Source organism: Mobula hypostoma, chromosome 14, assembly GCF_963921235.1.
Source record: "Mobula hypostoma chromosome 14, sMobHyp1.1, whole genome shotgun sequence".
Lineage (NCBI taxonomy): Eukaryota > Metazoa > Chordata > Chondrichthyes > Myliobatiformes > Myliobatidae > Mobula > Mobula hypostoma.
Window position 1 is genome coordinate 1,244,677 of NC_086110.1, and position 14,698 is coordinate 1,259,374.

General features: G+C 41.6%; 1 protein-coding gene across 2 annotated transcripts in view; it reads right to left on the reverse strand.

Moving 5' to 3' along the window:
* dnaaf1 (dynein axonemal assembly factor 1) overlaps positions 1 to 14,698 on the reverse strand; it is a 169,074-nt gene that overhangs the window by 67,168 nt on the left and 87,208 nt on the right. For both annotated transcript variants that reach the window (XM_063066575.1, XM_063066577.1), the window contains exons 8-9: positions 7,806 to 7,897; positions 3,526 to 3,747 (exon numbers count right to left, since the gene is read on the reverse strand). In XM_063066575.1, the coding sequence (XP_062922645.1) occupies positions 3,526 to 3,747; positions 7,806 to 7,897 (314 nt within the window). The remainder of the gene's footprint in view (positions 1 to 3,525; positions 3,748 to 7,805; positions 7,898 to 14,698) is intronic.

Genomic DNA, 14,698 nt, shown 5'->3' on the forward strand with positions numbered 1-14,698 from the left:
ACAAAAGGACCTAGACAAATTAGGAGAATGCACAAAGAAGTGGCAGATGGAATACAGTGTCAGGAAGTGCATGGTCATGCACTTTGGTAGAATAAATGAAAGGGTTGATTATTTTCTAGCAACTCTCACAACACACTGGAGGAATTCAGCAGGTTGGGCAGCATTCGTGGAAACGAACAGTCAACATTTTGGGCCGGAACCCTTCGTCAGGACTGAAGAGGGAGAGGGCAGGGGCCCTATAAAGAAGGTGAGGGGAGGGTGGGAAGGAGAAGGCTGGTAGGTGCCGGGTGAAAAACCAGTAAGGGGAAAGATAAAGGGGTGGGGAGGTGATAGGCAGGAATGCTGAAGAAGGAATAAGGGAAAGCACAATGGGTAGTAGAAGGAGGCAGAACCATGAGGGAGGTGATAAGCAGCTGGGGGAGGGGGCAGAGTGAAACTGGGATGGGGGAAGGGAGGGGGAGGGAATTACCAGAAGTTGGAGAATTCAATGTTCATGCAAATTATTTTCTAAATGGGGAGAAAATGCAAAAAGCTGAAATGCAAAGCAAAGGGGTTTGGGAGTGCTTGTGCAGGATTCCCTTAAGGTTAATTTGTAGGTTGAGTCTGTGGTGAGGAAGGCAAATGCAATGTTAGCATTCATTTCAAGAGGACTAGAATATAAAGGCAAGGATGCAATGTTGAGACTTTTTAAAGCACTGGTGAGGCCTCTCTTTGGAGTATCATAAGCAGTTTTGTGTCCCTGATCTTAGAAAGGATGTGCTGAAACTGGAGAGGGTTCAAAGGAGGTACAGGAAAATGATTCCAGGATTGAATGGCTTATCATATGAAGAGCATTTGATGGCTCTGGGCCTGTATTCACTAAAATTCTGAAGGAAATGGGTGACCACATTGAAACCTATTGAACGGTCAAAGGCCTTGATAGAGTGGACATGGAGAGGATGTTTTGCTGTGGTGGTAGGGCCTAAGACCAGAGGACACAGCCTCAGAATAGAGGGACGTCCTTTTAGAACAGAGATTAGGGGGAATTTCTTTAGCCAGAGTGTGGTGAATTTGTTGTCACAGGCAACTGAGAAGGCCAAGTCTTTATATATACTTAAGGCAGCATTTGGTATATTCTTGACTGGTCAGGGCATGAAGGGATATGGGGAGAAGGTAGGAGATTGAGTGTGATAGGAAATTGGATCAGCCATGATAAAATGACAAAGCAGATTCAATGGACCAAATGGCCTAAGTCTGCTCCAATATCTTATGGTCTTATGATCTAATGAAGATCAGACCTTGGGGGTAATGGCAAAAGGAGCTAGTGAGTGACAGAACATTTGCAGCAAAGTCTCGAGTGAACTCTAACTTACAGGGGATAGATGGGGCAGAGGAAAGAGAGCGGTGAAATGTAATAAATGCATAGCTGAGGAAGGTTCAGATGGGTGATATTATTCAGTAGAATGAAACAGATATTGGGTCGGATCTTATCTTATGGGTTGGAATGCTAAGTCTGCAAGTGTGTGATTCAGTTTAGGATAGAAATAGTTAGGGTGATGGGATCAATATTGATAATATATACACAGCTGTTGATAAGGCCACAGCCCTTCTAAAGTTTCACTAGGTTAATGTGCACTCCATTAAAGTCTTGATATCAGGCAAACAGGCTGACAGCAGAAGTGGGTATGGAATACAAGAGGAAAAATGTCTTAGAACAACTTTTCAAAATTTGTTTGTCCACAGCTGTAATATACCGTGTACAATTCTGGTCACAACATCACAGGAAGGCCATGAATGTACTGAAGAGGATGCAGAGCAGATTTACCAGGAATCCACTTGGGATGGAATATTTCAGTTATTAAGAGAGGTTGGATAGACTAGGTTTGTTTCCTTGGAGTAGAATGGACCCAAGGAAGGCATGATAAACAAAACCATAGGACCAGTGTTGGAATGAATAGTCAGCAAACTTTCCTGATGTCGGAGCTATTTAACATCAAAAAGCACAGGTTCAAGGTGAGTTGCAAAAGGAATAGCGAGAAGCAGCGGGAAAAAATCAGAGCATGAGAGACTGGAACAGAACTAAGCCTTTTGGCCTGCAGAGTGCCATTTCATCATAGCTATCCATTTTCCCTTTATCCTGCCTCCTCCCCAGAAACTTTCATGTCCTGAGTAATCAAGAACCTATCAACCCCCACCTTGCAATACACCCAATGACCTTGCCTCTACAGCCACCTGTGGCAATGAATTCCATAAATTTACCACCCTCTGGTTAAAGAAATTCCTCATTTCTTTTCTCAATAGGCTTTACTCTATTCTGAGATTGTGCCCTCTGGTTCTAGACTCTCCCACTATCGGAAACATCCATTCTATCGAGGCCCTTCAACATTCATTGGGTTTCAATGCAATCCCCCTTCATTCTTCTAAATTCCAGTGAGTACAGGCTCAGAGGCATCAAACGTTCTTCATATGATAACCCTTTCATTCCCAGAATCATTCTTGTCAACCTTGTTTGAACCGTCTCCACGGTCAGCACATCCTTTCTTAGATAAGGGGTCCAAAATTGCTCACAATACACTAGGTGAGGCCTCACCACTGGCTTTTAAAACCTCAACATTACATCCTGGCTCTTACGGTCTATAATATTTGCCCAAATGATGGTTGCACTCTGGAATGGGTGGTGGAAGCTGATACCCTCACAACATTACAATATAACTGGATGAACATCTGAATCACAGAACATTGAACGTTATGGACCAAGTGCTGGTAAATGTGATTAATACAAATGGGTTAAGGAATCATAGAGATATACAGCCCTGAAATAGGCTCTTCAGCTTACTAAGGTTGTTGTGATCATTGGCCACCCATTTACACCAATCCTACATTAAATCCCATTTTCCTTTCTCATGAACTTCCCGCAGGCTCCTTCACTTACCCACATACTGAGGCAACTTGTAATGGCCAGTTAACCAACCAATGCATCCATTTTTAGCATTTGGGTGGAAACTAAAGGCACCTGGAGGAAACTAAACAGCCACAGGAAGAATGAGCAAATTGCACAGAGACAGCACTTGAGTTCAGTATAGAACCAGATACCTGGCACTTTGAGATGGCTGCTCCACTACCTCTATGAACAGACCCTAACATACAAAGAATACAAACCCAATCTGTTTGGTATCTCTTGAAAAGACAGTCTCCTAAACATAAGAGATTCTGCACTGCAGATGCTGGAAAACCAGAGTAACGCACACAAAGCACTGTAGGAACTCCGTAGCTCATGCAGCATCTGCAGAGAGAAATAACTCGGATAAACCTATTTTGACTACCTCAATGTTGCAATATCCTTTCACAGGTTAGCTTAGCACTCCAAATGTAGGCTCACCAACATTGTACACAATTGTAACTACTGAGTCCCTCCAGCATTTTGTTTGTGTTACTGTGTTAATTGTGTAATAAAATATGAACATGACAATAAAGAGAGAAATAACTTTCTACTGCAACTAAATGTCATGTTTAGCAATAAGCATGTGTGCATTGAGCTTTACTCACAGAGGTTCATAATGACTTTGATGTAGTTGTTGCTGAGGTTTAAGGAATCCAGTTTCTGAAGAGGCTCCAAGTTTTCTATTTTTTGAATGAGGTTTTGATGCAGAAATAGGCTGCGCAGCTCTGTCTGAGCGTCCAGGTTCCCGATTTTCAATAGGCCATTGCACTCCAACCACAGACACCTCAGCCCAGTGTACTCCTCCAGGTTCTCAATGTAGGAGAAACCTGCATAATGCAAAGCAGTACGTGCTAATTGAAGACACACAATTGGACAACTGGTGTGAGTGGCAACAACACTGGTAATAAAAGCTAAATTATATGCCGTATTCTCACATGTCTATAATACCATTAATTTCCTTCAGCCTACATTATATAGATTATTGCATTTGGACAGAGTAAAAACTACCTACCATAAAATGAAATGAATATTTCTATTCAGGTGAGCTCTTCATTAGACATTCTACAGTTTGCCTACCAAACTCATGGGGGAGTGGATAATGCTATCATCTACCTGCAGAGAACTCACTCCCACCCGGATGATGCTGGTGTCATTGTGAGAGTCACATTTTTTGATTTCTCTAGTGCCTTCAATACAATCCAGCCACTTCTTCTGAGTGAGAAGCTGCAAAGGATTGGCATAGACAAATCCACTGTCTCTTGGATTACTGACTACCTGACAGATATACCCCAGTCTGTACAGCTGGGTAGTCCGCTGTCTGAGATGGTGGTGAGTGAGACTGCAGCACCACATGGGACTGTTCACTGTACACCTCAGACTTTCAGTACAAATCTGAGTCTCGTCACTTGCAGACGTTCACTGATGACTCTGCGATGGTTGGGTGTGTCAGAGGGGCAGGAATTGAAGTACAGAGGACTGGCGGACAAGTTTGTGGAGTGGTGCGGGAGGAGTCACCTGCTCCCGAATGTGATCAAAACCAGGGAGATGGTGTTTGATCTTAGGAGGAAGTGTACTGTGATGAATGTTGTATACATTCTGAGAGCAGAAGTTGCAGTGGTGGAGGAGTACAAATACTTGGGGGTTCACCTCAGCAACACTCCACTGGAAAACCAGCACCAAGGCTGTTTACGAGAAGGGGATGAGCAGACTATTTTCTAAGGAAGCTGAAATCCTTCAATGTCTGCAGCAGGATGCTGGAGATCTTTTACCAGTCTGTTGTAGCAAGTGCAGACTTTGCAGCTTTATGTTGGGGAAGCAGCATCAGTGCTGGTGATGCAAAAAGACTAAATAAACTCATCAAAAAAGCTGAATCCATCCTTGGCCACAACCCGGACTCTTTTGAGTTAGTGGTGGAGAGGAGGTCTCTAAAACAAACTGTTATCCTGTATAGACAATCTGGCACATCCTGTCCATGACCTACTGAATAGGCAGCGGAGCACCCTTTCCAACAGATTCATTCAGCTTTGCTGTCACAAGGATTGTTACAGAAAATCTTTCCTTCCAAATGCAATAAGCATATACAATAGTTCATCTCTGTGCAACAAGAGAACACACATCATAGTAGAATAGTCTCTTTTATTATTTCACACATTATTGCAAATTATTGCACATTGGTAAAGTATTGTGTATATTAATATTCTGTACTTTGTTATTAGTTAAGTCTGCACTCTGCAAAATGGGTTTTTAAATGTTGCTGCTGTAATGAAAGAATTTCCCTCTTGGAAACAATAAAGCATTTATTATTATCTCCAGCCATCTTGGAACAACAGTAGTTTTTGTACACACACAAATATGCAATAATGTATAAGTGCTTTAATAGTTTACAAAATATAAATAAATAAAATAAAAACTAAAAGCCATGCTGGGATGCTGAAATTTACCTATGCGTGTAGCCTCAAGCCAATATATCCCTTTTATAGGCTTGCTTTTGTTAGCATCTACTTCCCTTCAGTTCTTGGAAAATAAAATTATATGTAATTCACAAATAGTATTTGAATTTCTGACTAACCTTTCTAATGCGTCAGTTCCTTGCTACGTTTTTCTTTCACCAAGTGTGGAAGTGCTCCTAAAATGGCTCAGCAGTTCAACAGAACGGCCAATACAAACATTCAGAAACTATTGCCCAGTCTTCAACGTTGAGTTTATTCTCATATGCATAATCACAAGTGCAATGAAAAAGCTAGTTGCAGCCACATCACAAGCACAGCTACATATAAGCAGCATTCACAGTAAAGAAATATAACACAAATCAAGTATAAATTATGTACAATTTATGTTCAAGAAACTATTAAAATCACCTGAGGGGAAATTACATTCAAGATTATATCTGAATCAATTGTTTTGACTCCTTCTTTGGGCAACCAGTTAATGATGCAGATATAATGATGCATTACTTAAGTAAAGTTTGCAAGCCAAGGCACATTAATGAAGAATAGAATTATTTAAAAAAATCATATAGCATAGAAGGCAGCTCTTCAGACCATATAGTCTATGACAGCTCATGTGCCAACTAGCCTAATATTAATTTCCATCTTAGTCTTATAGGCTCTAACCCAGGTAGCCCGCTGGCACAGAAGGTAATACTGTTGCCTCACAGCTCCATGGATCAGGTTCTATAGAGGCCTCAGACTGCATCTGCACTGTGGGTACTCCAATTCTGATATGGCAACTGTAATAGAGAATTGCTAAAGTAGAGTTAATGGGCATTTCTTTAACTCTATGACTATGTTGTTCCTTTTCACACCTTGTGCTGCATTGGGCAGCATTTTTGCTGTTTCCATAGTTGTCGATTTCTTTTCTATGAGGCCGAGTTGCTAGCTCAACGCTCAACGCAGCACAGATGGAAAGCTTGCAAGGTGCCAGCCGGATTCGAACTCGGGACCATTCACTTCCAAGTCCGGTGCTGTTGCCACTACATCATTGGCCGGAGCCGTCGGAAAAAGATACCAACTGTCTTCCCTATAATTTTATAAACATCTGTCACTATCATAATGAATTAAATACTTAAAATTTTTAGGTATAGTTTTTGTAGCAACTACAATGTAGCTTAGTCTTAAACTTTCCTTCAGGTGCTCTCCACTCACAATAAAATGGTCATGTCCACAACATCCAAATGTGAGGTGTCCTCCAACTACACTTGATCAGGATACAACTCAGTCTTCAGAGGCTGGAAGAAACCAAACTACTCTTTCGGTATTACACAATTTTAACAATTTAGCTCATCTCCTACTACCTGAGTTACCCCAACCACAAACTCTTCCGGCTGCTACCATCCGGGAAACGGTACCGCAGCATAAAAGCCAGGACCAAAAGGCTCCGGGACAGCTTCTTCCACCAGGTCATCAGAAAGCTTAACTCATGTTGACACACTGTATTTCTGTGTTACATTGACTATCCTGTTGAACACATCATTATAAATTTCTATAAATTACACATTTAGACAGAGACGTAATGTAAAGATTTTTACTCATATATATGAGGGATGTAAGTAATAAAATCAATTCAATTCAATTTCACTCAGAGCAAAGTACTGCGGATCCTAGAAATCAGAAACTAAATCAGAATGCTGGAAGCACTCTGCAGGCTAGTAGCATCTGTATTTTACGATTCTTTGAAATAATTTAACGGCAAAATGGAAATTCCATTCAGAACTGAAAATCTTTGCTGAAAGATTTAAACATGTGCTGGCCTAATATAGTCATAATCATACTTTATTGATCCCAAGGGAAATTGGTTTTCATTACAGTTGCACTATAAATAATTAAATAGTAATAAAACCATAAATAGTTAAATAGTAACATGTAAATTATGCCAGGAAGTCCGTCCAGGACCAGCCTGTTGTCTCAGGGTGTCTGACCCTCCAAGGGAGGAGTTGTAAAGTTTGATGGCCACAGGCAGGAATGACTTCCTATGACGCTCTGTGTTGCATCTCGGTGGAATGAGTCTTTGGCTGAATGTACTCCTGTGCCTAACAGTACATTATGTAGTGGATGGGAGACATTGACCAAGATGGCATGCAACTTGGACAGCATCCTCTTTTCAGACACCACCGTCAGAGAGTGTAAGAAGTAATGGAACTGGCTGAAACATTAAAGTCAGGTTCGGAATGAATTGTGTTTTTGTCAGTATTTCTGTGGGCTCTGATGTTTGCAATGATATACACCTACTTTTAAATTCAGGATAAGGAAACAATACGATTACATCAACAAAATGAGGGTAACATCGATGACATTTTGCACCTGCCATCTTTTAATCCCATGGAAGTAATTCTCAGGTCAGACATCACTGGATAAGAATTTATGGATTTATTGAAATTAACACTAACCTTTATAGTGCAAATAGAGTGTGTCATTCAGATAAGGTGTCTGGTAGAGTTTCTGTTCCTTGCAGAGCTGTTTCAAGAACTGTTTTGTCATTCTGCGAAGAAAAAAGAATTTTTGAGGTTCATAGCCAAGCGATACTTAATTGGCTGTGCAGGAAAAACAGAGAAGCGAATCCATTTTAATTTTTTAAAAATTCAAGATTCAAAATTGTTTAATGTCATTTCCAGTACACAAGTGTAAAGGAGAACAAAATAGTTGTTATTCCTGATCCAATGCAGGCCAGAAAGACAATCACAATAGGATAAAGAACACAAAAATATGCATACATAGGATAGATTGCACTGTAGTCAAATCAGAAAGAAAATCAAGAATTACAAAGTCAAAGTAGAGTTTATTGCCATATGCATAAGATATGTATGCACAAATGCAATGAAAAACTTGCAGAAACATCACAGGCACATAGCAGCATTCACAAGCAAAACATAAACTAAACAGAAATTATACATGACATTCACAAGAAAGAACACAATTATAACAAAAAAGACAAAGTCGATTTTAATGCAAAGTGATCAAAGTGTTGTAAAACTGTAGTGATAGTGGTTGCGCTGATTGTTTCAGGAACCAGATGGTTGAAGGGAAATAGCTGTTCTTAAACCTGGTGGTGTGTGACTTCAGACTTCTGTAATTCACGACGGATGGTAGATAGTGTGGTCCAGAGAGGGGAGGTTTTTGATGACGGATGTTGCCTTCCTGAGGCCGTGCCTTCTGTGGGTACTGCCTACACTGGGGAGGGATGTCCCTGTGATGTATTGGGCTGATGAATCCAGTACTCTCTGCAGCTTCTCACATTTCTGTGCAATGGAAATGCCAAACCGGACCATGATACAACCAGTAAAGATACACATCATAATGGTGACAAGATGCACCTCCTTCCCCTCCTACTACTAAAGTAAAAAGAGTTCCTTGTGATTGCATTTCTGTACTGGACTTAGGACAGGTCTGGTACATTAACACCAGGAATTCAAAGCTGCTGACTCTCTCCACACCAACCACTCAATGCATACTGGCGTATGCTCATCCTCTTTTCGCTTCCTGGAGCTCTTTAGATTTATAGACGTTTGTTTTTGCGGTATCACACAGCAATGTGTCTTATCTCGCTCTGTATCACCACCTGTGATTCAGATACCAGTACACCAGTCAATATACTCTCCACCACACACCCATAGAAGTTTGTCAAAGTTTTAGATGTCATGTCAAATCTTGGTAAACTCCGAAGGAAGTAGAGGTGGTGCTGTGCTTTCTTCGTAATTGCAGTTGTGTGCTAGGCCCAGGAAACGTCCACCAAAATGATCACTGGTAACATGCCGTGAACTTTGTTGTTTTGCAGCAGCAGTACATTGCAATACGCAATTTTTAAAACGATAAATAATAATATAATAATTAAATCAAATTAAATAAGTAGTGCAAAAAGAGAGCAAAAACAGGAAAAAAAAAGTGAGGTAGAGTTCATTGCCCAATCGGAAATCTGATGTGTGTTGCATAGGGGAAGAAGCTGTTCCTACAGAGTAGAGCAGGGGGTTAAGCACATAACCTTGAGGTGTGCTAATAGTGATGATCAGCAAGGAGATATTACCAATCCTTACTGATGGAGATCTGCTAGAGAAAGCATCCGCTGCATCACATTAGGTTTCTTTGTAATTTTCTTTACTGGCAACAATTTAGCATTATGCAAAATTTAACTGCAATAAGATTATCAACCTCATTTGCACACCAGGTTTCACCAATAGCTTATCCTATGATATTCATTCAAAGGAATAACAAGGCAACCAGACAGTGCTGTGCTCACAGTAAGACAGGCAAATCGAGTAGTATATTTCTTTTGAGACACTAAGTCTTGCACATTGATTTCTATCTCCGCCTTTGTAAATACAGGCACTGCTAATAATAATTGCTGCAACATATACCTCAGTGTGGCATCGTGTGACATTTGGCCTAGATACTTGCTGTGGCAGGGAACTGATCATGACCAGATACTTATTCCAATAGCTTGATCAGTACCATTTCAGACCTGTTAACCACTTGACACCAGTTCAGTGTTTGAGATGCCAATTTGGTATTGTAACAGCATACAGCACTAATTTAATCAAAGTCTAGTCATCAGGGTGTATCTAGTAGTTAAGCATACCAAGATGCTACAAAAATCACATGGCAAATCCATTCATCATTGCCATCTATTGGGTTAATGCCACTGAAGTCACATCAATCTTACCTTAGTAGCTGAGCAGCACATTATCTCCATGAAGTCTGTCACAGCCAGAGTGACTGCTACAGGAAATGTGGCCTAAATTCCAATTTGATGATGTGGGCACCCTGGAAATACTGATGCTCAGATGAGGGTAGCTACAAAACACCACTGTGACTTGTGACCAACTGTGAATGATTCCTGAAGGTTGATGTTCTACTACTTCAAGAGATGCCTTTGATCAATGACATTGCTCATGCTGCTTTATCACATGGTATTTGAGCAGATGGCATTTACCTATTGTTTGCAAATGTTATTACACTTCGGTTTAAACATTTCTCAGGCTTCCAGCTGGGTACAGGTATGATTTTAACCAACATTTTGATCATAAACTCTGCCATCTTCATCAGGGGTGACTCCTAGGCCTGTCTCGTCCAGTGGTATTAATACCCCCATCGCCCATTCCTCCTATCGGTTAGTCCCCATCCAATCAGATTTCCGGCATCCCAGCTTGTTCACAATTGAATTCCAGTTCTTACTTAGCAAGACCTTCATCTTTGTTAAAATATTTTTCCTTTAGTTTTATTTCAATGGCTTCCTTTACCAGTTGGTCCCAAAAACCACTGGTGCAGCACAAACAGCGTAATCGTCTTATTTCCTTGTGGAGACATTGTGGGTCCGAAAGAGTTTTCGCATGGTTAATCAGAGTAGAAAGAACCGCTCTACATTGGGAAGTGTGATGGTGGCTGTAATTGTTAAGATACAAGTCCATGTGAGTGGGTTTCCCGTAGATGACATGTCCGAGGCTACTCTCCGGTTTCCATCACAACGTTCCTACAGAATGACTACAAGGTGAAGGAAATCAATTGAGCCCTTAAAAGGGCCAATAGCAAAACCAGGAAACTTGACAATGAGGAGGAACCCATCACTACCGTCTTTCTTCCCTATATTTCTAAGGTTTCTGGAAGAATCAGGATCCTGAAGAAATACTGAATTAACATCATCCACAAGCCAGTAAGGAAGCTCAAATCACAGATTATGTGGGTCAAAGATGACCTGGGACTCAGGATGGAAGAGTTTACAGGATTCCCTGTGAATGCAGAGCAGGGTATATTGGCCAGATGGGACACACTATGGAAACCTGCATCAAGGAGCACAGGAGGTATATCCGTTTAGGTTACCTGGAGGAATCAGTGGTAGCAGAACTCTGCATTTGCAAAGCCCATAGGATTGACTTCGATGGCACAAAAACACTGTACCATGTCACTGGCTTCACACACCTGAAATGAAACTAAAGGAAAACAATTTTAACAAAGACAAAGGTCTTGCTCTAAGAAAGAACTGGGATTCAATTGTAAACAAGGTTGGACGGCAGAAACCTGACTGGATGAGGACTAACCAATCAGGAGGGACAGACGACGGGGTTATAAATACCACTGGATTAGACGTGCCCAGGCATCATCCCTGATGAAGATGGCCACATTTGTCATCAAAACATTGGCTAAAATCAACACCTGTATCCGGCTGGAAGCCGAGAAGAGTTTATTCATCATATACAATAGGAAACCACTAGATCCTTTTTCACACTTCAGTTTAATATTTTCATCAACAATTAGTCACAAACATGCCAAACAACATAAGAAGCAAGCTCTGAAGTAATGTCACACTTAGTCACGAATGGTCACATAGTGAAGAAGCTTGCACAACACTATTACAGCTCGGGGCGTTGGAGTTCAGAGTTCAATTCAGGTGCCCTCTGTAAGGCATCTAAACGTCCTCCTTGTGAAATGCATAGGTTTTCTCTGGGTCCTCCAGTTTTGTCCCACTGTCCAAAGACTTATGCTGGAAGCTCCTCCTCTGTGATGCAATTCTCATTGATAGGGAGCACAACAAATCAGTACAAGAAAGAAAACGCAACCATTTGCAAGTACCTTCCGCCAAAAGTGCCAAGTTAATAATCTTATCTCGAATCCATCAGAGGTCCGCAGCAGGATAGATGCTAGTCTATAATTAATATGATTTTGATAAATGGCCAGAGGTCGAAGGTGAAACAAGGTCTTGACAGCATTGCACCAATAGTAGAGAAGACCTGTGCTGCAGAATTCGGCAGGCACCTGGTCCAGCTGTTAGATAGCTGCAGAGATGGAACAGCAGAGCACAGTATAGGCCCTCAGCCCACAATGTTATGTGGACCGCCTAACCTATTCTAAAAATTAATCTAACCCTTCCCCTCCTATACAGCCTTCCATTTTTCTTTCATCCATATTGAAGAGTCTCTTAAATGTCCCTAATGTATCTGCCTCTACCACCACCCTTGGTAGGGTGTTCCAAGCTCCTACCATACTCTGCGCAAAAAACCTACCTCCAGCATCCCCACTGTACCTTCCTCCAATCACCTTAAAATTATGTCTTTTTGTAGTAGCCACTTCCGTCCTGGGAAAAAGTATCTGACTCTTCACTCGATCTATACTGCCTATCATCTTGTAAACCTCTTAAGTCACTTCCCAAGCTCTTTCAGGAGTAAAACACGAGCTTCCTCAACTTATCTTCAATTACATGCACTCCAATCCAGGCAGCAACCTGATAAGTCTCCTCTACAACCATTTTTAAAGCTTTCACATCCTTCCTATAATGAGCCAACCAGAACTGAACAGAATACACCAATCGTGATCTAACCAAAGTTTTATAAAGCCACAACAGCACCTCGTGACTCAAACACAATACCCAAGCTAATGAAGGCCAACACACCATATGCCTTCTTAACCATGCTATCAACTTGCATGGTGATATTAAGGGAGCAGTTGAGATAATCTGTGATGTGAACTCCCAGGAAACTGGTGCACTTACTCTCTCAACGGAGGAGTCATGCATTTGCAGAGGGGGATTTTTCATCTGCACCTTCCTACAGTCCATAATAATTTCCTTTGTCTTCTCCGCAATCGGGTTTAGGCTATTCACACACCAATCCACCAGCCACTCCATTTTCTCTCTTTTTTTGATAAAGCCAGCCCTCTGCTAACTTGATGACACTATCTGAGCTGGATCCTGCGATATAATCATGCATCAGCAGTGTAAACAGCAGTAGATAAGCACACAGCCTTGGGGAGAGCCAGTGCTCAGCGTAGAGAGACGAGGGATGTTCCTGTCTAAACAAACTGACTGTGACCTTACTGTTAAGAAATCCAGTATCCAATTGCAGAGGGAGGCACTAAGACCCAGTGAGGACAGTTTCCGTCAGCTTCTGGGTCCAGGCCTGCATTCTATCAATGTTCCGGTGTAATCTACAACAACCTTCTATACTATCCACAATACCATCAAGCTTTCTGTCATCAGCAAACTTACTAACCCAGCAAGTCTTCCACTTTTTCATCCACATCATTTATAAAAATTATGAAGAGTGAGTGTTTCACAAAAAGTCCCTGCAGAACACCACTGGTCACAGACCTCCAGGCAGAATTTGTGCCATCTACTATCATCCTCTGCCTTCTGTGGAGAAGCCAATTCTGAATCCATGCAACCAAGTTCTCCTGGATCCCATGCCTTCTAACTTCTGAAAGAGCCTACCATGAGGAACCTGTCAAACACCCTGGTAAAATCCGTATGCTCCATATTCACTGCTCTATTTTCATCAATGTGCTATGTCACTTCAAAGAATTCAGTCAGGCTTGTAAGGCCTCTCACAAACCCATGTCGACTATCTCAAATCAACCTGCGCTTTTGCAAATGCTCGGAAATCCTGTCTCAAAAGTTTACTGACGTAAAACCCACCAGTCTATAATTCTCAAGGCTATCCCTACTACCTTTTGTGAACAATGTAATAACTTTTGTCATTCTCCAATACTCTGGTACTGCTCCTGTGCCAGTGAGGGCACAAAGATCATTGCCAAGGATGCAGCAATCTCATCCCTCATTTCCCACACAAGTCTTCGATATACCAGTCCAGCACCAGGGATCTACCTATCCTAATGATTTTCAAACCTTCCACCCCATTGTCTTTCTTAACATTGCCATGTTCCAGCACATCATCCTTTTTTAGTGCTGTCCATACATTCATCAAGATCCCTCTCACTGGTGGATATTGAAGCAAAATATTCATTAAGATCCTCCCCTACCTCCTCCAACTCCAGGCCTACTCTCACTCTAGTCTCACTCCTTTTCTTCACATACTTGTGTTCTACATAGTGCCTTGGGGTTTTCCTTAATCACACTCGTAAAGGTGTTCTCACGACACCTTCTAACTCTCCTAAGTCTATTTAACAGCTCCTTCCAAGCTACTCTGTAATTTTCTAAAGCCCTGTCTGACCATTGTTTCCTCAACCCAAGTATGCTTTGTTCTTTCCCAACTAAATGGTCCACATCTCTTGTCAGCCATGGTTCCTTCACCCTACTATCCTTCCCCTGCCTTAGTGGGACAAACCTATCCAGAATCCCTGTGCAAGTGCTCCCTAAACAACCTCTACATTTCTGTTGTGCTTTCCCTGAGTACATCACTTCCTAATTTATGCTCCCAAATTCTTGCCTAATAGCACCACAATTCATCCTCCTCCAAGCAAATGTCCATATTACCTGCTCCTATCCCTGTGCATAGCTATGGTTAAGGTCAGGGAGTTGTGGTCACTTTCTCCAAAACGTTCACCCACCAAGAAATCTGAC